At 32.1% G+C, this 25,029-nt stretch overlaps 3 protein-coding genes and 1 non-coding gene across 7 annotated transcripts; all 4 read left to right on the top strand.

Moving 5' to 3' along the window:
* The first annotated feature begins 5,755 nt into the window (after positions 1–5,755).
* LOC105333443 (uncharacterized) lies at positions 5,756–8,360 on the top strand. 2 transcript variants are annotated; one of them, XM_034468810.2, is made up of 5 exons: positions 5,756–5,892; positions 6,525–6,645; positions 6,738–6,825; positions 6,935–7,000; positions 7,508–8,360. In XM_034468810.2, exons 1-5 carry the CDS (start codon positions 5,804–5,806, stop codon positions 7,678–7,680), a joined length of 537 nt encoding a protein of 178 aa, XP_034324701.1. In that variant the 5' UTR covers positions 5,756–5,803; the 3' UTR covers positions 7,681–8,360. The 2 variants fall into 2 exon arrangements, 1 of the variants encoding a protein (XP_034324701.1); XR_010714162.1 differs by having other exon boundaries at positions 5,767–5,986.
* A 1,869-nt stretch (positions 8,361–10,229) lies between these two features.
* On the top strand, positions 10,230–12,162 carry LOC105333442 (uncharacterized). Its single transcript, XR_010714163.1, has 5 exons — positions 10,230–10,511; positions 10,739–10,859; positions 10,953–11,031; positions 11,309–11,374; positions 11,668–12,162. It is a non-coding gene; the product is annotated as an uncharacterized protein (transcript).
* A 2,285-nt stretch (positions 12,163–14,447) lies between these two features.
* On the top strand, positions 14,448–16,159 carry LOC105333440 (uncharacterized). The gene is made up of 5 exons (XM_011436424.4): positions 14,448–14,609; positions 14,741–14,867; positions 15,111–15,186; positions 15,288–15,362; positions 15,761–16,159. The coding sequence occupies exons 1-5, from the start codon at positions 14,524–14,526 to the stop codon at positions 15,892–15,894; spliced, it is 498 nt and encodes a 165-aa protein (XP_011434726.2). The 5' UTR covers positions 14,448–14,523; the 3' UTR covers positions 15,895–16,159.
* A 1,256-nt stretch (positions 16,160–17,415) lies between these two features.
* LOC105333439 (uncharacterized) lies at positions 17,416–24,322 on the top strand. Of its 3 annotated transcripts, none has more exons than XM_020069387.3 (6): positions 17,421–17,601; positions 17,711–17,840; positions 20,243–20,291; positions 21,211–21,285; positions 21,878–22,030; positions 24,046–24,322. In XM_020069387.3, exons 1-6 carry the CDS (start codon positions 17,513–17,515, stop codon positions 24,054–24,056), a joined length of 507 nt encoding a protein of 168 aa, XP_019924946.2. In that variant the 5' UTR covers positions 17,421–17,512; the 3' UTR covers positions 24,057–24,322. The 3 variants fall into 3 exon arrangements, with proteins under 3 accessions (XP_019924947.2, XP_019924946.2, XP_011434725.2); XM_011436423.4 differs by having other exon boundaries at positions 17,423–17,601; positions 23,991–24,322; XM_020069388.3 differs by lacking the exon at positions 21,211–21,285 and having other exon boundaries at positions 17,416–17,601; positions 23,991–24,322.
* The last annotated feature ends 707 nt before the right edge of the window (positions 24,323–25,029 follow it).

The following is a 25,029-nucleotide window of genomic DNA, read 5'->3' as shown; positions in this document are numbered from 1 at the left end:
TCAAAGTGTGCAAAATTACCCGTTATGTGTTGTAACAACACCAAGGCCTTCACCAAGCAACAACACTTAAGTGAAACAATAACACCAAAATCTCCACTAAGTCAAATAACAACAGCAATACTCAGTTAAGTTACATTATCGACATCAATAACTGAAAAAAGGAAAAGCGTACCAAGTGTTACAACAATGACAACTACAGCAGGACAACAGTTAGTGTAACAACAATCTAATAATCAAATCCAAATTTACTTACAACAAGAAAACCACTAACACCAAAAACCCACCATATTTCATGACAACACGACGATGTTTGACAACATTGACAACATCATTGAGTATCACAAAACTTATGTTAAGGATGACAAAAACAAGACGAAATAAGGTAACATTTACAAATGATTTTATATAAAAACACCATAACAACAACAATACCAAGCTTTCATAAATGAAACTAACACCATATAACAATAACAATATTAGAACCAAATGTCATAACAACGAAAGCAGCAACAATAATACACAATGCAAATAACAAAGGCTACATTGATAACTTCTATAGCCTGTCGTAAAATAATGCACAAACTCAAATACCTAAAACTTATTATTAACAAAAAGTCTTTTAAGAATGTTCTTAAATTATTGCATATTAAAACGATGGATTTAAAGAGTTCTATAATTGCTGTGTTACCCAGTCAAGCAAAAACATAAATTTACATTGATCTCAGCCATTACATTTTAATATTTATATACCATACTTGTCTTCAAATTAAGTCATCTAAGTACAAAGGATTTCTTTTCACTTTCCAGCGACAATGGTCTACTCGATATCTTGGGCACCAGATCTGCGATTAAAGAGCCCAGTGTCATAATGATGAATATAGTCGTGCTAAATTCTCACCGGAATGTCGATGCATTGTTGTTGGTTTTAAATGCAGGAGCATTATAGAACACTTGATCAAAAATCAATATTGACGGATGGACGCCATTAGTTTGGACAAATATGTATAAATAGAAGAAGTTTTCATCGTTTGTGGACTTTTTTTATGTGTAAAGATGAAAGGTTGGATTTTTTTAAAGTGTAAAACAAGTTTTAAAACCTGCTGAAGTAAAGACGAATAATGACACCTATCGAGTGTTGACCAGGTGTCATTTTTCAAAATCTCTCAAATAAACAATGTTACCATGTTACATATTCATTTTAAAATTTCATATCGAATGGATCTATAATAAATGTAATATAACATATAATATAATATACAAAATCCAACATCATATTATGAGAAATGTTATACAATACAATTAAATTTTATTTTTTAGATATTGACTTGTATTTTAATTCAATCGCATAATATTAAATGCAATAACAAATAACAAATTCTGTAGTGTGATAAAATCTCCTATCATAATATATTATTATACTTTCATGTTAAATACTGAAATCTGATTGGTTAAGACGCAGTTGGTAATCCGTTCTATTACCCTCTGCGTTAGCAACACACTTAGCAACGGGTAACACAACGAATTAATACATGCGCGTAAATTATGCGCGTACGGTTTTCCGTTGAATTCACTTCATTTCTATATAAAAGCAGTAAAACTCTCTTTAAAAATAAGACATTCAGAATAATAAAATAAATAGTGCCTGTTTGGGAGGGTAACTGTTGAAATTGACACCCCTCAAAAACCATTGTCAACCTCCGCTTCGCGTCGGTTGACAATGGTTTTTGAGGGGTGTCAATTTCAACGGTTACCCTCCCAAACAGGCACTATTTATATATTATAGCATGACTGGAAAAAAAATTCCTTGAAACGACATTTTGTCAAAGATGACACAATATCATATTAAATTTGTAATTATCATATGATTATTAAACATCATCTGAAGCATTATCATACTATTCTTCATCATGATATATCAAACATCCACATCACATGTACATCAACCAAGCAAAGGATTTAAAACTTGACTAAAGGCATTTTAAGGTGGAATAACACATCTGGAAAAAGTCATTCAAATTAACAGTAATTTTTTTATTATGAAAAAAATAATAATAATTAGACTGTACATATGTCAAATAAGCGAAACGTTTGCAGTTTGGTGATAAAAAAATGAATAATTAAAAAAACTTTACCAATAAACAAATGAATTTATACAAATGAATAATTAAAAAAACTAATAAACAAATGAATTTATACAAAAGGACAAGTATTAAAAAATGAATATCAACACACCATCCGTTTCTTTAACTAGAGGGTTTATCTATAAAAATAATTTGGAGAAAATATTTCTTCTGTTTTTCTTGACACATAATTGATAATGATTGTATGAAATAAAGTGTCTTAACATGTTTTTACAAAATTTAGTAACATCCATCTTTTGTTGACTTTTGATAAACAATTGTCGTCGTTTGTATATACTTATCTACATATTGATAAAAATCAATTAACAAAAAGTGTATTTACATTTTTCATACCCTTTGACATTGATAAAAAAACATCTCATTAAATCTTAAAGTATTGAAAATATTTACATCTACATCTTTAAATAATGTTTCTAAATGATACACAACAAATTTGTTTATAAATTCATGTAGTTCATTACAGCCAATAAATAAATGTATAATATCTTCATTTTGTAAGTACGACACTTTAAGCACTCGGCTATGTAGTTAGTTACACATTACCGTCGATAAATTCGTATTAATAAAACGAATGTCGTTTCGATCAGAGGTCAGCCATGTTGTGATGATGTGTTATTCCACCTTAAATCAAGATCGGGCTCTACATAGAAAGCTAGCCCTTAGTCATACTTATATGTATATGTGGCGTCAAATGAAAGAAGAGCTAACTAAAGGAAGGCAGGATCAACAGTAATTGAAAGCCAATGCGCATAGAAAAGGTGGAAGCTGAAATGGGCAGAGATCTGCTGGATGGAATCGCACCGTATCCAATTCCTGTTAAGATCTGTGTATGATCTGTTACGTACACCAAAAAAACCCATACAGATATAGCCCAACAGAAAACATGATCTGTGAGATTTGTTAAAAGAGAGAGAGAGAGAGAGAGAGAGAGAGAGAGAGAGAGAGAGAGAGATTCTTTAATAATTGATGGCTTCCTTTGAGTTGTTTGTCTTTATTGCTTACGTTGCAATGAGTGCATACTATTTAGTACTGTTCCTGACTTTTATTATTGATGACGTTTAGAGATGTGTATTAGTCTTGTACAGTTTATATTTACATTCAGTGTATATTTCCCCTTGTGTTTACATTAGAAATCTGCGACGTTCAATTTTACAAATAAATACACTCGTTAATAAAAAGATTTTTCTCTACAAAGTTTCTGGCATTATTTATGAATGTCGTCGGTCCTATAACACACCAAGCGGCGCAGACAAATTGAATACTGCACGTTAGCGCGGTATTCAATTTGCGACGATATCCAAAAATAAGCATTCAATGCTTAAGTGATCCACAAAGGTTTCAAAATTATCTGGAAAAAAATAAATAAAAAGACTCAGAAGGTGTGGATTTTTTCTGTGTCCCAGAATATCTGTTCCATCTGCTCTTTGAATAATTTTGATTAAATTTATTTAGCCAAAAAATGTATATGATGTAAAATTTCACTCAATAAATTTTACAAACATTCATAAGTTTATGACAAATTGAACATTGTTTATTAAAACACAACAAATTTAAAGAGAGTGCCATAAATGATGTCCTTTTTGGGAGTTGATTTTAATTAACTCTCCTATGCAGTCACTCTGGCAAACCGAAAGTGAAACAGTGTTTGGACCTAAGCACAAATCATCACCGCTGACAAAGTCTTATTCTTGAATATAATAGAAAAATTCGATGTAATGTATGCTGAAGCATTGCTTTTTCAAGGAAACTTATCTATAAACACCTTGAAAATAGTAAGATTTTATATAATACGAAAATTTAGATATTTATGTAGTCGCATGTATTCATACGCCAGAGTTTAATATAGTCTTGTTCAACCAAAAGCTCGGCTGTCTCCGTAAATGCTTGTCGGAGATGAACGGAGACAGCTGAGCGTCTGGTTGAACGAGACTGGAGTTCAATATCAATAGTGCTTGGATCCATACAATTTTTAGAATTGTTTCGATTACTAATACATAGTTTGAAATCTATCTTTAAATATTACACAACATGATTCATATGGGGTTTCTCTAAATTCTTGTTTGAAAAGTCTAATTAAAATTCATATAACAAAAAAGTACGTAATTAAAATACAGACTAGAAACTAATTGCCACGCAATATAAGTTGATTTTAAAATAAATGATAATCGATAAAATCAACTCCCGTCAGTACTTCAGTACTTTGATTTATCAATGACAACGTCAAGTCGATTATTAAAATTCCTAACAACAGCCACTGTATGTATCCCATTTTCTCAAATCTTTTCACAATTTGAAGACTCTGTTGCTTGTTGAGTTGGTTTTCCCCATGGTATTATTTTTTCATTATTCATACAACTTTATCAGGTGTATGTGTTTGATAATTCAATTTAAACCGGAAGATGACTGCTCTCTTGTACGATTTATCTAGATAAAAATTTAATTCAACGAAAGAAATATGATGCTATTTTGTAACATCATAATTCTAATAAAAGTACGCTGTTCTCCTAAATGTTGTTATTGAAATTTACTTTTATTTGAGTCACAATTTGCACATTCTTGACAATTATTTAATTGATACGATTTCAAATGCTATCAGATATTCTGGGACATCCTGCAGTTACTGTTCATTATTATCATTATATCTATATGCTGGCGGAATTTATGCAGTAAAGGTTTTGTAAACATATAGTTTCTCGACATTAGTTTCTGGAATGTGATATACATAATTATTTCATGATATCAATCGATTATCACCGCTAATATAATTCAATTATACTCAGCAATTCCTTATCCATCTTGTCACAGTAACAGATTTAATACGATAAACAACAAAACTATTAGAGTTCATGGTAATTTATAGGTTTATAATAATAATCATAAGCATTTGATACGGTAATGACAATGTACTGTACTACAAATACTTCAATTATTATACAATCGATATATATTAAAGTTGCCTTAATTCATACAAAGAGAGATAACTTGTGCATGTAACTAACATTTCATACATACATGTAAAATACAGTGCTTAGGTCTTACCACGAAGTGGTCAAAAACTTGTGGAGGGAAGAATCACTCAAACTAAAGCACAAGTGAAAATTTAAAAAAAAAAAACAATTAAACACTGACCCGGACTTTAATTTATACCATGAAGGCGTTTCTGGGCCCTTCTATAAAATAAGTGTCATAATGCATACATGATGTAGTTCTATTGAATATTTATTCATGCAAATATATGTATTCAGATATTTTATAAAGATAAACATGTATATCATTAGTTGAATAATATCAAGTTTAATATAATATGAGAATGCTACATGCAGTATTGTCTTCATTGCAAATTCTTTATTTAGAATAGTATCTTTTTTATACCAATAATTGTCAAATGTTTATTAGGCGTAACACTTCCTGAATGACTGAAGATGCATTGTGTTTTTTCTATATACAAAGTTTGAGATACGTGTGTTATATATGCCTTTAAAAAAATAAATTGAAAATCAATGATGTGGTGGTAGTTTTTATTCTATTGAAATTGATCTTCGAAACAGCCTGAGTCTGTTCCGATTTAGCATGGTTGGAAAAACCTTTAAATAATAAGTTTTTATAAGATCTATATATAGAACAAGCAGGTGTAACCTACCTCTATGGAATGAAAATAAAATATGGAATGCTCCGGAAAACTTTTGTGTAGTTTTTTGTGCCTGGAGTTAGCTGCTTTATTAATGTTCGTCTTTTGCCTAATATTACATGCGTAAGTTTATCAATGGAAAAAGAACACGAAAGAAAACGAAAATAACCAAAAATTTTACTTTCTATTTTATTTTTGTTAAAAGGCAACTTTTGAGGTAGGTATATGAAACATAACGAATCATGCAAAAACATTGCATAAACTGCGTTAGCGGTTTATGTTAAAATAATATTCTGCAATGATGGCTACCTCAACAGCCCGTGTGAACCGACAAAAAATGGCATTTTATTGTTCATTTTTACATCTCTATTCTAATCTTTCGTAAATCAACTATTTCGATAACTATCGTTATTGTTGATCACAATGTTGCATTGAATAATGATACCATATCAAAATTTACTACGACTAAAATTATTTTGAAGTCTAATGGTAGTCTGTGCATTTCGAGTTTTCAATATTGCTAAACGTTGTTTTAATCAATAGTATGAGTGATTTGTTTTATAATTTTTAAAACAATTTGTGTATTCATAGACAATTTGCTTGTATGATACTTTTAAGAAGAGAAGAAAATGCTCGGTGGATATAAATATTTTGACCAAAATGTGAACACTTGCCGTCTTAGAGACCGTCGGTGCTAATCAACTGTTTCACTTCCTTTGAACCTTGATTTTTTTGCTTTTCTGTTTTAATTTCAGGTTGAATGGCGGTACGTTCAGTGTCTCGGATGTCGTTTTTATCTCATCTGTGCTGACCATTTGTCTTTTTATAATGACCATTACAATATGCTTGTGCCTGGCTCCAACTTGCAGACCTGCCGTAAGAGAAAGTTTATTTTCGTTAATATTTCATTTACTGCATAATCAACTAAAGTTGATAACAGATTTAATAAGAAACTTTGGATGTTTTAGGTGACTTTAAAACTTAGTAATCGACGTAAACCTATTGATTCAGAGGATGTGATCACAAGGAAACTTACAGTTTTGCACGACACCTTGGGTAAGAATGTGCATCGCGAAACATGCCTTTATCAACTCTGCATATACATAGCTGATTTTTAAAGAATTTCACTCGCCTATTCCTATTCCAATTTCAAATTACCTTTTAGATCACGATTGTCCAATATGTCTGACAACAACGCAGAATTTGACTGTGCAACTGAGCTGCAAACATGGTTAGCTAAATTATACCATTCTTATGCCAAATGCCAATTAACATGACAATAACAAAATAATGATTATGTTTATCACATCAATTTATTTTTAGAATAAAGTACACTGTATTAAAAACCTTAAACTGATTCTCCCTACCATAATTGGCTTATCAAAGAATATAATAAGGTACAAGTAGATCAGGAATATTCAGAGATTTTTGCTCAACAGCAGTGCCAAAACGGAATAAGTTTGGAAACTATGTATCCGTTGAACTAAATGTATTTTTTCGAATGAGAATGTACGATCTGCTTTAAGTATATATTGGTACTATTACAATTCCATTCTGACATTGCATGATACCGGGTATACATTAACTTTACAGGTGACGTCAGAGTTTAAGTATTGTAAAATATCGATGATACGTCCACACAAAAAATAAAGTACTTGTATATGTTTTTATCGCTGTTTACTTCATTGTATCATATTCTCTATTAACTGTATTTAATATGAGGTTTTTTCCCCTTCAGAATACCATGAATCATGTATCAGAGAATGGTTTGAAAGATCCGGGAACTTTCGTTGTCCAGGGTGCCGCCAAGAGTGCTTGGACCAGACAAAGAGAACTCCAGATGTTTCATCTGTTGTTCAAACGATAAAGAAAGACGACATTTCAACCTTTCCTCTCATTGAAAACGTTTAGAAATGTTGTTTTGTTTGTTTTAAATTTGTTTTGTTTGTTTTTGTTTATACGCAAATTCCAGACTGATATTATTTTTATATACTTTTTTTGTATATCTGTCTATAGGTATATTGACATATCTTTTTTTTTTTAAAGAACACTAAGGCATCCTATAGCATGTATGCACGTGACAACTTTTTAAATCTATAAGATAAATGTTACACATGCACTTTAATTGTGATTTTCAATTTTATCTCTTTATTTAAATTAAATTATTCACGCTTTTGCTAGCCAAGGTTCCAATACGTTTATCTCATATGAGATGAGAATAATCGGATTCTTGGCTAGCAAAGATGAGTTATCCAAAGCATACGGGTATTTCTTGCTGTCTTCACCCGCATGTCTTGTCGATTTTCAAAAGAGTAAAACGTATGGATTTGATGACCTAGGCCAGTTTTTTTTGCCGACACATTATGAAATTTATCTAACTTGTCATAACTTTTATTTTATAGATTATTGTTTCAGTTGAATTCAGCATCATTATTTCTTTAAGTTCAATGAAAGGCTTTGAAAAACATTCAATCGACTAAAAGAAATGTTTACAGTTTTGATGTATATACATTTTCGAGGTATATTTTATACATTGATACCATAACAAATAATACCGAATAGAAAGTCCTATTTTAGTAGAAAATAATGAATGGTTGTTATATTCATGTTCCTTTAAATTTTTCATTGAATTATTCTGCTGTTACAAAGATTGCACGAGGGAAAAAATCAAATAAAATGTTTAGGTACTTATGTGAAACATCACATAAGTATAAATGGGAATTATCACTTGATACCCAGTATACTAATATACTCAACCGCATATCCTCTGTTTTTGTTCATGCTGAGTAGTTTTTTGGATAACAAATGATAGGTAATAGTACACAGATTTTCATTATGTTCAATTACATTCCCATTTTCAGAAACGGAATGTGTGCTTATCACCAAAATCAAAATTTACAATATTTTTATGTACCGCGTCTGTCGGTTCACATCTCTTTTCCATTCAATAAATAAAAGAAGTCATTTTACATTTAAATAAATACATGCATAAAAGAAGACATTTTACATTCAAATGAATACATACATAAAAGAAGACATTTTACATTCAAATGAATACATACATGGTCGATCGACAGATCGTATGTGGCTCATTGTAATTAACATTCATTTTGCAGAGTTAAATGTGTGTGCCAAGACGTTTAATAATGCAAACTTAACATTCAACAAATACAATAAAAAAGTATTTCAAAAGTAGAACTGACTATTTTAAGTTGTAAAAATGATTATCAATAATAGCAAAAAAAAAAAACACCAAACAAACCGTGTTACCTGTATCAAAGGAATGCTAGCGGGAAAAAGACTGATAGATATGGAACGCCAAATTCACAGAAATGAGCTAACCAAGCTACGGTTTACAACTCTTAATATAATATATAAATAGTGCCTGTTTGGGAGGGTAACAGTTGAAATTGACACCCCGAGAAAACCATTGTCAACCGACGCGAAGCGGAGGTTGACAATGGTTTTCGAGGGGTGTCAATTTCAACTGTTATCCTCCCAAACAGGCACTATTTATTTTGTTATACTGAATGTCTTTTTTAAAATTTTTAAGAAAATTTTACTGCTTTTATATAGGAATAACGTGAATTCTACAGCGAACCGTACGCGCATAATTTTCGCGCATGTAACATTTTTTAATGTTACCCGTTGCCAAGTGCGTTGCTAACGCTGAGGGTAATAGTAAATATTATTAACTGCGTCTTAACCAATCAGATTTCAGTATTTAACATGAAAGTATAACAATAAGAGTTATCACACGATTTGTGAAACTATGATTACTTATTCCTAACTATAGTAAACAAATGCAAATTATAGTTAACAGTTGTGAATTTATATCCATCAGCAAAATTCATTGTTAACTTTTATTTTCAGATAGATAATTTTTGATAAGCATTCGTAAACTATAATTATACAACCTTTAAATACAGTTTTAAAAACCTATAAAAAAAAACCTATAGTTAACGATGCGTTAACTTTAGTTTACGGGTTGTAAACTATAGTTTATTGGTGGGAAACTATGTTTGGCTCATTTTTGTGAATTTGGCGTGCCATGAATAGAGATAGCTTTCTTTTTTGCTTTGGATATAATTTGCAAATAGTGGTATATTTTGAAATCAATGATTTTGATTTTACATGAATATCTTAAGTGTACGCCCAAAAATAATTGCATAAGTAAACTGTTAAGGTAGTTAAAAACTAAAGAACACCTTTTAATTTACTTCGTATTCCATCTTTTAATTTTCTCCTTCAGTAATATAATGATAAACACTTTAGAGTGTAAACTTATAATTGTTCTGATTATCATCCATATGTTGTTTGTACTGTTTTAGTAATTTGGGCGAAAAAAATGCATTGCAATTAATATTGTGAAATGATAATGTATGGAGCGAAACGAAAATAGAACGAAAATTATATACATATTATGACACATACACATACAGCCAGGCGATGACTGTTGGCAGATTTGGGTGGTTTCATTTGGTGATGTTTCCTTCTTTACATAGCTATAATTTAAACTGCCGAGAAACACGATGCATTGGATGGGTGATTCGAAATACCCATTTATGCAATTGACCTATTTAGAAATAACTAGTGCCTGTTTTTATCAGTTCTATATATAGAGCAAGTTCATGTCCTAGAGATATAGAAAACATGGAATGCACAAGGATTCGTATCTATGGCTTTCTGTGTTTGGAGTTAGCTGCATTGCTGTTGTTTATTTGTTGTATAATCCTGCAAACGTAAGTGTATCAAGAATACAAAGTAAAAGATAATTATTAGTTACGAGACTGGTTTGTGAAATATCAACATTCACTTTCATTTTATATGTGCTTAGTATTGGCCTTATCTTTTATTCTTATCTTTTGATTGTTTATCATGAGTTTGTATATGTTAACATATTTTTATGTAAGTATTTTTGACTTCCTGCTTTGGAAAGCAATGTAATATTCTTAAGTGTATTTTTCAGGTTGAATGGTGTTGAATTCAGTTTTGCTGATGTGCTGTTTATAACATCCGTTTTAACCATTTGTATTATCATCCTGGTCGTTACTGTTTGTTTCTGTGTTACCTCAACCACAACAAATCATGTAAGATATATTTCTTCTCCTTTTTTTTTAAACTTTCAAAATTTAGTGTCACACATCTTGGCCGATTCTGATTGGCAGATTTCGATATTTCAGAAAAATATCTCAGAACGTGAACCTATCATCTCTGATGGCATCATCTCAAGAAAACTCAAAACCCTTCACGACAAGTTGGGTAAGGATACTATATAGTGCATGTACTTTATTATTAACATTTTTTGCAAATATTTATATATCTAATAAGTTAGATTTGATTTCTGAATTTATGTACACGTATGTTAGCTTATATTCAAACATATGTGCATTCTGCAAGGAATGATACAATAATAATAATGGTAATGAAATACAATTGTAACGATTACGCTAATTAGTGTTGTATACGATTATAGTATTTTATTAATTTGCTATCCTCGGTGTTTATTGTTGATTCCTTCATTGTCTTTTTTTTTCAGATAACGAGTGTCCAATTTGTTTATCACCAATGCATACATTAGCAATACAACTTAGCTGTAAACATGGTAGGAGGAATAGTTGCACACTTACTGTACAGGTTGCATTTTAAATTAAAATAAATATGGGTCCTTCGGATACATCTGTAAACTATGTTACTTGTTTCGGCTAATGTTGACGTCAATTTCTTCTTCCAATTTTTCCGAATGGACAAAATCTTTTCTCGAAAGGATATGAAAATATGTAGTTAAATTTAGGATAAATAAACATAATTTTGTAGAATGATAGACTATTGTCAATCATTCATGAATGCATTTTCATTATTCTTAATCAGGCATTGATTGCATTTGACATTTTTCAGATTTTCATGAACAATGCATAAGGGAATGGTTTGTAAGATCCAGAGGTTTTCGATGCCCGGGGTGTCGTCGAGTGTGTTCGGACCAACCAGAAAAAAATAATATTGAAGATTCACCAAATCTTCATAAGATAGAATTATGCAGTATAATGTCAATACCACAAAGTGAAAATGTTTAGATCTCTTTATAGACGATATAGTTGTGAAAGGGGATTATTTTATATTTCAATTCCAAGGTTTTGTTCATCTTTATTTTGTATTCCTTTGTGATATTTTTTATATATGTTTATTTGGCAATTTAATATATGCTTGTGCATATTAAAAGAATACAAATGACAAATTTATATACACACATATGATTTAAACATATTTTTATTGATAACATATAATATATATAATATACAATGGGTATCAACACAAGTTCTAGTAACTTACCCATAGTGTACATACACAAATATATACATATGATTTTAGTTTTATGATGCATGTAAGCTGTGTTATAATCAAATAATTTTAATAAAATTATATTTCGAAACTTTATTTCTTTTATTTTTTGCTGAGACAAGGTTAGTGCTTCTCCTTTTCATACGTCTTTTCACGCAGTTCACATGTTTTAATCATTTAAAATATTCTGTTATAATTTAATACTTTGAGACTTATGCAAAATGTTTTGCATGAAAATTTAAGATTATTAAATAATTACCAATATACGCACAGTTATTTTCACCAGTATATCATATTGTACCCAAAATTTACTCTAAAGATACCAGAAGGAATTAAGCAATTTGCTTATACATGTACTTCAAATTTCAAGTCATTTTTGGTCCTAAAATAACCAAGAGAAGAATTTTCACTCATTCTGAATATATATATATATATATATATATATATATATATATATATATATATATATATATATATATATATATATATATATATATATATATATATATATATATATATATATATATATATATATATATTTGAAATACGATGCATGTTGGTTTTAGCAATGAAATATATCCAATTTTCTGTAGAACCAAGAAACATAAGTCTTTCTATTGTGTACATGCGTTTTTGATTTTCGCGTTTGCTTTTATTCCTTGGCCAAAGTAAACAAGAATACACGCGTAGTTATATTTTCCTCGTGAGTATAAGAGATTTGTTGTGTAATTCAAAATTTCTCCCTATTCCATTTCATTGCTTAAAGGATCAAAATTGAACCTGTGGTTGTACAAAAACCATTTAATATTTTTATTTAAACAAAATCAATTTGTTTTATTCTGATAAAATTAATCTTTCGTTCATAATTTGCGGCAATGTAAAATATAAGAAATAAAAGATTGTCAGCTTGTTCTTAAAATAATGAAAAAATGGAAGAGGAATACATATGTCAGTACTTTTCTTACTTTACTTCTAAAGCTATTTGCGCCTTAATTGCTGTACCATATTGACAATTAAATCAAGCATAAATAACAGGTTAACATTGATCACATTACCGATTTTTTCCAACTTGCTGGGCCGCATTTAATCAAACGTTTCAATCAATTTTTAAATGCCGATCAACAAACTTTTAAACTATATTTGTTGCTGACTCAAAACAAAGACAAAATTTCCATGTTTTATTTATATTGTTGTTGGGTTTTTTCTGATAAAATGAGTTCAAAGCTTTAAATATATTCAAATTGGATTTCATGTATAAACGTCACATTTTCTAGCGTGTCCTTTTACCTTGCATATTAGACTTTTTAATAAATCATACAGTTCCTAAATACATGTATCTAGATTTATATGAGGGTTTTTTTTCTTTTATGCAGTATTTGACTGTACGGTCAAATTCACAAATCATATAAAACAAATAAAACTTTGGCATAGGTTTCGTCGTAAATATTTTTTAATACTTTTTCGAGCCCTAGAAGAATCTACAAAGATTTACTAACAAAGAAAAAAGGAGGGGTATGTTCATAATAATGAGAACAACCCCTCTTAATGTGATATTTATTGATTAACTGAAATTAAAGAGATGTACTGAATTATAAAGAAGACAAAGATTTTGTGTTCAATAGCGATTGATAGACGGAAACGTAATGGTGGTTCACGCCTACATTGGTCAATACGGGGGGGGGGGGGTGTCACCCTCACCCACACATCCCATTAAGTATCATGTAAGGGCTAAGAATAGTGCTGTAATAAGCAATAAATGGAGTACCGTGGGATTTCCCCGCAATTTAAATCTGTCACCTCAGAAAATAAAGATTTATATTTAACGATATACTAATATAAATATGTCATACGTTTACCTTCTGAATAGTGTATTATTTTTTGATAGTCTTATCATTTTCATAATATCTTTACATTATATTTTAGCAACTTTCAACAATTTCAATGTATCTACTCGACAAAACATTAGTTTAAAAATCATTCATTGGGTATTTTAATTAATTACACGTACCACGAATTCCATTTATCGATATCTTTCATACTCGTTCACTAAATTAAATTCTGCTCGCAGGCAACTATCTATTGACAAATATGGTTACTATTTAATTGCAATTTCTTTTTGTTTGAGGAACTGAAAAAACTGCGTTGTTTCGAAGCATACTAGGGTTTTCCCTTTCCTAACAGAATGGTATATTATTGATGCGTATATAATTATGTTACTATTATATATATCACTTCCTTATTGTGATAAAACATAGACATGTTGCTATTCAATTGCAATCATAAATTTGAATATTTAAAAGATGCACGGCTTATCATGTTTTTTGTTTGTCACGTGACATTATCGTTGTAAAAATAGAAGCTGATGTAAACTTTGCGTAATACAACAGAAATAACAGATAAACAAAGAACTGCAGGATGGCGCTCACCAAGAATCGAATTTTGTGGTGGATTGGAATAGAACTTCTTATATTGATAGTTTTCGCTATCGGGGTTGTAGTAAGGTAAGTTTTATGTATGCTATGTAAATCCCCATTTGTTTGGTTTTTCATGATCACGTGTATTTGTTTGTAAACAAACGAGATGTAGAAACAACTTCCGAGCTGAATCATAATTGATTTTTCTTTTCTAACAGAGTGGCGGGCGACGATCAGAGTGACCTAGATATTATAGTGACCTTCACTGTTCTGGGATTCTGTCTGCTACTACTGATAGTAACTGTGGCCATCTACCTTCGGTCATACGAAAACGAAACTTCAAAGGTAACTTTCACTAGTGCACGATCACGCGCGGATCTAGATGGGTGACAGGGGTTTTGGACCCCCCCCCCCCCCGATAAATCCATAATTAATTTAGACCTCTTATAGAATGCATTAAAGTTATGACTTTTGTTTTCCACCTCACCCGGACAACCTCATTCTTTGGTGTGCCTGACGATGACATAATTTATATTCATTTGATATCTAAAGATACTGTATCATTTTTTCTGTTTGCTTTCGTCACAGAAAAAGAAGGCTTTTGTCAATATTTTGGATCAAAGAAAACTGGCCATGAAATTGAAACCCATCCATAAAAACTTCGGTAGGTGATTCTCTCATTCTTAAATGTACTTTTCTGTTTATATTATCGTAAAATGTCTAAAACGGAGTTTTTACATAGTTAAAGATGGTGTTGTCTTTCAGCCTCCGATTGCGCAATATGTCTGCTTCCTAAGGATTCCATGGCACACAACATTGTGCAGATCAGCTGCAGCCATAGTAAGTTATAGCCAATGTACAAATTTAATACATTTATAACTGTCATTATTTTACATTAGATAAGAACATAATATTGCTCCTACTCAAAATCTTGATTGACAGACTTAGGCAGTTGTAGAATAAACGTAAAGTTTCAATTCATCGCATTAGTAAATTAGATACGCGAAGTATTTCATTTTGTTAGTTGTAATGTTATATTTGATTTAAAATAATATATTCTTTGCAATCAATTGTTTTACTGTTTATGATACTGAAATTATTTTTTTTTAAATCATTAAATATAAAATGCATCGATATGCAAAAAAGAAAATTCTCGACCCAGGTATTATTATAAAATCATTGTCCACAGGAAAGTTTTGCCGTGCTCAATTTGTATTTATTCTTTGGTCATATTGTAGATTACCACGAAAAGTGTATCAAAGAGTGTTTCCAGAAAATGGACAGTCTCCAGTGTCCCGAGTGTCGTCAGAGCGCCAAGGATCACCCCCTAATAGCCACAGTGGTTACAGAGTGCGAGCAAACACAGAGCTGAAGTATCTAGATGCATTTCCTAGAAATAAGCAAAGAACCAAGAAAGGCTATACAATGGATATTGGGAGCCAACGGAAATAACACTCACTGATGTTGAAGAGTTTAAAAACTGATTTTTTATGTGTTTTTTTTAAAACTGCCGTGTTTTCTCTTCACGACAAAGGAGGGTGTCAATGATCTGAAATCCGCTTTTTATGATGTTGATGACAAGATCTGCGCATGCTATTTGTATGTGTATCCTAGTCCGTGGTACTTAATCGTGGTAACATGGCTAAGAAAGGGGGGCGGGGATCCTCCACATGAATATGTATTGATCTCTTTTATTTACAAAAACCAAGCATGCAAAGCTCATGATCATTTATTGTGCAATATCTATATTCCATTTGTACTTATTTTGTATATGCTCATCTTTTTTACAGCAATATTATTTTCTTTTGCAAATAAACATAAATTTATAATTGTTTGTCGTTCTTTTGTAAATAAATGTTAAGAGATACCATTTTTCAAAAACGTCCGACAACAAGACATAGCATCTTTTTGCTAGAAGACTCTGCAATGCAAATTCAAATCGGTTCCTAGGCAAATACGATTACGCACGAAATTGATACATGTATATGTATCGATACTTTTTATAACAATGTGTTATGTTATTCATTCTATATTTGATCATCAGGATCTTGTTTGGCCTTGACCAGACACCCTGCGCTGTCTGTGTTACGTTTAAATAAGTTTTATGACGACGGGTGGGAAAGCTAAGGATTACCCATTAACCAGACACATATAGATATAGATGATTTTGTCCCCAGCAATGAATTTTTTAAACCCTTGCAATGGAAAGCAAAGAGACATTTGACCTCTTTTTATTGGCCTTGACAGTTAACCTTGACCTCTTATCAAAATTGAATCCTAATACACGTAATTCAAATGATATAATACCAAGGGTACTGTCGCTAACGGGTGAATAAATGGAGAGCTAGGCGATCGAACCGACAGAAATTGATAAGTACCCATAGAGGAAGCATTTAAAAAATTGGCATATTTTGTATTTGTTTTGCATAGCAACCTGCATTAGGTTGATCTATTTATAACCTTGTCAACTAATTGGTTCCATGTGTATCTCAATCTTCTATTCTTAAAGACACCTTACAAAACGTGAATTTTACATGATTTCCTGTAAATCTAAAAATAACATTACATGACTGTTACGATCATTTTGGTGTCATTTATATTTACATTGTATATAAGCCTATTTAAGATAAGTAAAGTGGTTAACATATGTTCCATTTATGAAAAAATTATCATACAACAATAATTTTACTTGACACCATTTAACACAGTCCATGACATATTATATCTGTCGACAGGGTCAAGAGAAACGACCGGCAATAAAGCAGAAACAATGTGTAAATTGTATTAAACGATGTCTGTCGTCTCCTCTAAATTTGATAATAAATCTGAGGGAGTGAGTAATTTTCTATATTTATCTCTTGAACAGCTCTAGGGTGCTCCCTACTTTCATTTTTATCCCATTACGTGTGCGATAATTTTAGTCACAGATTGAAATTAATGCCGCGGAAAAGCTGTGCGTATGGAAAGAGGTAGAAGGATATACGGAAAGCATGGATTTAGTCGGAAGTCGGTTCTCTCTCTTACTTACCATTGAGATACTAACTCTGACTGTGTATGTTTTCTGCATCCTCCTGAACGTGTAAGTAGCAACAAACTAAAATACTGTCTCGTTACATCAAACATCTATGGTTTTCAAGAATTTTTTCGTTCGACATTTAAATTTTCAAACCCGATTCACCATATTTTAGGATATGTGGTTCCAAGTTTTCACAACGTGATACTATTTTCTCTGCGGTGGTTTTTGTGGTGTGCTGCGTCATTCTTGTTGCCACTGTGGTGCTTGCTTGCAGAGCGCGTACAACTACCAGAATTACACAGGTAAAACTGGCCTCTTAATTGATTGATTTATTTCTACCTTGAAATATTTGAAATATTTCCCGAAATATCTGGTATTTCATTCTTAAACTATTTGTCTAAAGCATGTTCTAAAAATATTTTTGGAATCTTGCAAAGCAAGTTTTAAAGCTTAATCATGGCATGAAAATAGAACACAGGATTGCTTTTTTTTCTCGAGAAGATAACGTTTTGTCATTATGTGGGAGGTTGATTATTTTTTTTCCATAGAGTCTTGTTATGTAATGGTCTATAAAGCGAAGATTGACATCCAGTTTGCAGAAAAATATTGATTATATAAAACATGGCCGAAGGAAATTCTCAGTCTAGGAAACGCAACCACAGCTCTCATCACGCAATTAATTGACCATTTCACTCTATGAAATTTATAAATAACGGTAATAGAAACTGAACCATTAAACATACGCGAACTAATGCAATTCTGAGACATGTTCTAGAGGGTGAGGAGTTTATTATGTATGCAGTGCCTGAACGACACATTATACTTTTTATCGTCGACTTTGGGATGGCGGATGTGACGCACTACTCGTAATTTGGTCTGCTCATCATGTGGTATCCATGATTGATAACAATATTTTACCATAAAAATATTTTGGAGAGTGGTCAATTCAAAGCTGATTTCGAGCGAAACATAAATTCTTGTTAACTATTATAGTATCGTATGAAGGAGGCTAGATGGTCAACAATTTATCAATCAGATCCTCATTAAAATTTGATATATGATATTTTTTGCCATTAAAATTGGTCATTAAAATTTGATATATGATATTTTTAGCCATAAACTGTCAATTATTAAGGAAAAATTTCAAATATTTTAGCTTTAAATTTGAGTGTTTTCCTGTATCTTTATAATAAAGAGCTCTTCTTTTAAGGAAATTAATATAGTCTAAAAATGGCCTCGACTTCCGAACCGTCTTAAGAACTTAAGTCTGTGTTACGTTATGTACAGGCACGATCCTCTACTTGTCTCGCACTCGCATTCTAACAGTGGACCAACTCTTTAACATGAATAAATGAGTGTCCAGGGAAACTTTACCCAGGAGCACAGGTACCCTGGAGATCTTTTACCGCGCTAAATGGATTCGATTTCTTATGGGGGTATCATATATCATATATTTTTGTCTCCTTTTTTGAAATTCATGACCTATTATGATTGGCTCCATCACACTTTCGTTAAGGAAATCCCACCAATCGCGGTCATGCTTGCGCATGCATCGATAATCAATTGTACGTTTTCAGATTATGATCTGCGCCTTCATGTCTTCAGATCAAAAGTCTAATTTCGCTTTTCCGTTTGTAGAAATATTCTAGAACCATTTTAACAAGACCTTGGACTTTCGGTAGGACGTAACTATTTACCCGTATTTCTTAAACAAAACAAGTTAAAAATGACGCGCAAGTTTCGAAAGAAATATGTATAGGTTGCGTAGTTTAAGTCCAAAAGCCCAACAAATCTTTTCAAAGAGTCGTGACTCAGGCCAGCAATGAAATAGACAGGCCTACGTCACATTGCTATTTGATAAAACTACCCAAAGTCCTAGCTCTTGTTAAAATGATTCTGTCTTTTGCATAACACCCCACTAACATTGTGAAGTAAAAATAGTCCGGTTTTGTTCAGGCACGTAGCATCGTTTTTGAAAGTGGGGGGGGGGGGGGGGGCCAGACCCATCCAAAAAATCTTGACAAGCAAAAAAAAAAAATAAAAAAAATAAAAGGACATTTAAAGTTTCCAAAAATCTTCAAAACCTAATCCGTGGGGGTGGGGGGGGGGGGTAGACTAAACTATACTTCCAATATAAAAATTATTCCCTACCAAAATTTTTTTCCCTCCAATTCATGAAATTCCTAATCCGTGGGGGGGGGGGGGAGTAGAGGTAACTTCAATTTGACTCCTCATTTCCTTATTTTCATATCAATTTCTTACTTACTTCCAAAAAAAGTGGGGGGGGGGGGGGCCAACTCATTATAATTCATTTTTTTATATGTAAATTTAAAAAAAAAATTGTTACTGCGAGAAAAAGTGGGGGGGGGGGGCCAGGCCCCCCCCTGGCCCCCCCCTGATGCTACGTGCCTGTTGTTAACTTTCTGATATTGGTGATGGGAGGGGGAAAGGGTAAAAGAATATCTAAGTCCAGTTAAAAGATGAATAAAGTTTCTTTTCTTTTTAAACTAAAAGATTTTACAGGCTTTATCAAGGTTAAAGAAACCGATTCAAAATAAGTTCATATTTTTGCGCAAAAATTACTGGTATATTGAAGAGACAGTCAGACTAGCATTATGATCAAAAATCCAGAAATTTCTTGGACAGCTACAGTTCTGCATCTAATATCCGTTAATGATTCGCACATGATAGTTTTCTATTGCAGACCACGAAAGCATATAGAAAGTTACAGCAATCAAACCAGAGTCACTATGGTAATTATGATTAATATTTAATAAATCTCAAACGAAATGTCGAACATTTTTCACAGAAGCTCAATGATATTGCCTTGTATTTAGCTACATTAAGTTTGGAATTTCATATACGTCAGCCAGCTTTCAGCATTCAATTCCTTGGGGTACTGCCTACAACTTCCTACCAGCTGCACCACAGCTTATGATTGCTGTACACGCTTGCAAAGATAGTAAACACAAAGGCATGAAAAGAAATATTTTAAGAAAAGTTGGGTGTATTGGATATTATAACCATATTTTGCAGCAGGCCTTTACTAGAAAATAGTGCTTGTGCTTTGCAATGCGATCGTGACATTTGTGACGTTGTTAGTCGATGTGTCTAAAGAAAGTGGGAAAAACATTGACGCATCATTTATTACTTTCCTATTTTCCTTCATACGTTCTATCCATTATCGATAGGGCTCTCAGCAGTAATGTATCATCACTATTATAAAGAAGAAAAATCACCTTGCGCCTATCTACTTATAAAATTAGTAATCAAGCTAGTCAATAATTGAGACAATTCTCGGGGCTTCTTTTTGCATATATCACTTTCTGATTTATCAAAACTGTCTTATTTTCAAATCTTTGATACTTCGGTATATATCTTCAACCTTTATTGCTTTTTGAATACCGTATGCTGTTGGATTTAAAGTCGTTTCGCACATAAGCAGAAGCAATATGAAAAACACACTTAGCTATAACAATAAGCATTTGCAAAAAGCAGCAGTGTGGCAACGCACTTTGAAAAAATTACGCATTTTAAGATTTTTTTCAAAGTGCGTTGTAACACAGCAGGCAGTCGGGAGATAGCAGTTAGTAGCTGACAGTTGGTTGCCCGAAAGTCGTTTATGGAATGCTTTAAGTATGCAGATTCAGATAACTCAATCTTTTCTTGTAGCTTCGGATTGTGCTATTTGCTTATCACCAAAAGACCCAACACTTTCGCCAATAGCAAAGCTGGGATGTCACCATGGTAATGTTCATACACTTGGCAAAAGATTCAAGTTTGATTACAAAGTATTAAGGTCTGCTCACATGTAATTTTAATAATTTGTTATAATACTATATAGCGGCATCAATGGATATGGGGATATGATACAGCGTATGTAGTAAATTTTCTTTACAATAAAAATGCAAAATGTTAGTTGTTCTGTATCGTAGTTTAAACTTTCGCAAAGAATATCAATTCAGAAAAATTATTTTCTAACAGTAACATTTAATCTTTGCAACTTTCATTTATGTCGTTTCTTCAAAGATGTCTTTTGGGGTAATATTTGACAAATTTATGCGAATGAAATTATACGTTCGATAAAATCAAAATAAGTTTTATTTGGGCAAAGTTAACGGAATATAAGAGAATAAATAAAAGACGATTACCCAAAAGATTAAATAACTCTTACAAGCAAATAAAATAAGTCAATTAAAAAAGGCTGAAAGTGGATTAGAAGGCTGCCTCCCCCTCCCCCCACCCCCGGGCCTTCATCCTTTGTAACTACTACTATTACAAAATATATGCTGTCGACACGCTTTTGTTGGTGTGTGTTATATTGACTGTCATTTTTAAGATTATCACAGAGACTGTATCGAGGAATGCTTCAAGAAGACACGAGACCCACGCTGCCCTAAATGTCGCCGGGCTCACTCTGGTATATCCTCTCTGACGTCACAGTCTTGTCCAACTTCTCTTTCGGCACCTGTAGAGTCAAGTGTTAAAAGAGGTAATAAATGCAATAGATTGCTGGTGACAAGCAATTTATGAAGTGTTTCACTGTGTTTAAGAAATTTATCATTATCTTATTTCTACTGGCGTTGGACGGATGCGATCTTTGAAAAAGGGGGGGGGGGGTGTCTTTCAATGCAGGAAGTACTTCCGCAATGTTGCTATTTTTTAATGTAATACTGTGGTTTCATTAATATTCAAGGGTATCAATTTTCGTGGATAAAGTGAAAGTCACATGTTCAAGGATACGTAAATTCGTGGCCAATGATCCTTTCAATACAAATTGATAGTAGAAACTGCACTTCAATGAACATTTAATTTCATGGATAAACTTAAAAACGAAATCCACGAAAATTGGTATTCAACGAATATTGATGAAACCACAGTACTCCCTTTCATTCAAATATGTCAGTTTGAATATTTAGGAGTTTATTTGTAAACAATCGGAAACTCCTGGTAAATTCCAACGCAAGCTGTTTCAATTATTATTATAAAATTTCTGGATCAGCGGACAAAAATGTAATGGAAAGGTAATACATATACGCATACCTGAACAAAGTTAATTGATACTCATTGGAAACTTTGCCTATAAATGCATACCCAGTCATACTGTATATTTTCCTTATTCAAATAAAGCAATGTGTATATAGCGCAAAACCTGAGTCAGACCTTTCACGAATGTGCTTTTAAAAATGTTTGGTTTAATGGGTGTAACCCGTAAACACATGACCCTTTACATCCTTTGCGAAACCGGATCTCACACGTGCAGTGACACGTCACTGTATTATTATACGGGGGGGGGGGGGGGTCCAAAACAAAAATGTAATGAAAACAAAATAAAATATATCAAAAATGGTTGAAAAAGAAAAACCGAGGAAGGACACTTGCAAGTGTTCATCGCGAGAAGTTGATTTTTTTTTCAGTCATTGTTCACTGTTCTTTTGCAATATATGAAAGGACATGGGCGTACAAGGCGTTATATTCCCCATTGTGAGCAATAAAAAAGAACCTGATCAATTGTTGCTGAAATATTTATTTTTTAGCTTGACATTAATACATTGTTTATACTATAAATTTCACGATGCAGATCAGTAACGTGCTTCCATTCTTGATCACAAGAAATTATGCCACATGACGTTTTATGTCGTAATCTTAACATTTACTATGCTATATTTAAAATTGTTGGTATGAAATTTTTATCAAAATGAAGTCTTTTTGATTTTTGATTCATCAAAGGGGGGTTTAGAAGCATTATGGGTAAAAAATTTTGGTTTTTAAAAAAAACTTCAAACTTTATTTAATTGTCAAACTATCAAGGTTATTCACAGTGATTGATATGTGTCGGTCTGGCTCAGTGTGATAGGCAGAACTAATGTAGACAGTACCTCTCGGCTCATAGGGTGTTCGAATCACTGATGGCGTTTATTTTTGTGCGCTTTTGCTTCCTTTTAGGTAAAACACTATTTTTTTCATTTTTATATTACAAAATTATTTTGGAAAATATTTAAAACCCTTCAGATAACGACAAAAATACGAAATGTTCTTGCCCAGTCCAAATAATGTCAAATAAATAGTAGCGCTAGCCCAGTCAAAGGTTGTTTGAGATCACGTAAACATAAAAATGAAACTAAAAAGAAAAGTATAAAGTATAAATGTATGCTTGTTAATGGTCAGATAATGCAGTTCTATATCATTAATGAACTGATGCACATCTTCAAATGTAAAATTTCTTTGTATAAGAGATGTACATAAGTCCCTTACATATCCTAGGTGCAAGTGATTCGACGGGCATTAAACGCTCTCCTCCTTTGCGATAATTGAAATTTGCAATCTAAGAAGTTTGTTTAATATCATTGTGAAATTTTCAACTATCCGCATGTTCTATTTTTTTGATTTACATGCACTATTGTAAAGTGTAATTCCATGTAAGTAAAAAGGTCTTATTCAATCTGTTACAGGGATCCTGATGTCAATGGAGTCAATTGTATAGCATTCGTTTATTATTTACTGCAGAACTGTGCTGATGAACAAACCCGTCATCAGAACCTGTCTCTAGGAGGAAGAAGGCTGCAGTTTAAATACTACTGGTTTTCTCCAAATTTGACTTGTTTGCATGACCCTCTATGGTTAGAAAGACTTTGTCATTTCTTCAGTGTACACGATGACGTCATGAACTATGTCGTTCAAGTGGGTTGATTTTACTTGCCAATGTGCGTTTGCGCTAAACTGTAAACGAATAAGTATAGTGTGAACTCTTACGAGGTTTTCTATTAAAAAAAGGCAGATTTTACCTTTTTTTCAAAAGTATGTACCGAAACCATTGCAAATGATCATATATATTTAGGCAAATCCTGGTGCTGAGGCAAGAGTTATAAGCCTTTTTTCAAGCTCTATTATTTGTTACATTACATTTCACAGAGGGTTAAAAAGAGAATTGTTTTACTACTTTTAAGCATACTAGTATTGGATAATATCTAAACCCCCAGTAAAAGAACAGTTTTGTTTTAAATTAGAGAAAATTTTAAAGTGAATTTTCTAGCTCGATACAGTTGATATTTTCTATAGAAAGTTTGTGGTTAGAAATGTCCATATTTTTTTTTTTTTAGAATTAGATAAAATAAACAATAGATATTGTCTAAGAATTTCAATTAAACGTGCCACCGACTGCCAGAATTGATCTTTGGCATTCTCATAATTATATGCGATCTGTTTGCTTTAAAAATATATTTTACATACAAGGAGTCGCCCTTGCAATGAATTGCGTGCGGTTTTTTTTTAAGGTAAATATTGTTGTATTCATTTATTGGTTTTTAGCTCACCTGAGCTGAAAGCTCAAGTGAGCTATTCTGATCACATTTTGTCCGTCGTCCGTCTGTCCGTCTGTAAACTTTTTACATTTTGAACTTCTTCTCTAAAACTGCTTATCCAATTTCAACCAAATTTGGCACAAAGCATCCTTATGGGAGGGCGAATATAAATTGCAAAAATTGAAGTCCG

This window comes from Magallana gigas, chromosome 5 (genome assembly GCF_963853765.1).
Source record: "Magallana gigas chromosome 5, xbMagGiga1.1, whole genome shotgun sequence".
Lineage (NCBI taxonomy): Eukaryota > Metazoa > Mollusca > Bivalvia > Ostreida > Ostreidae > Magallana > Magallana gigas.
This window is presented reverse-complemented; position numbering and strand designations above follow the sequence as displayed.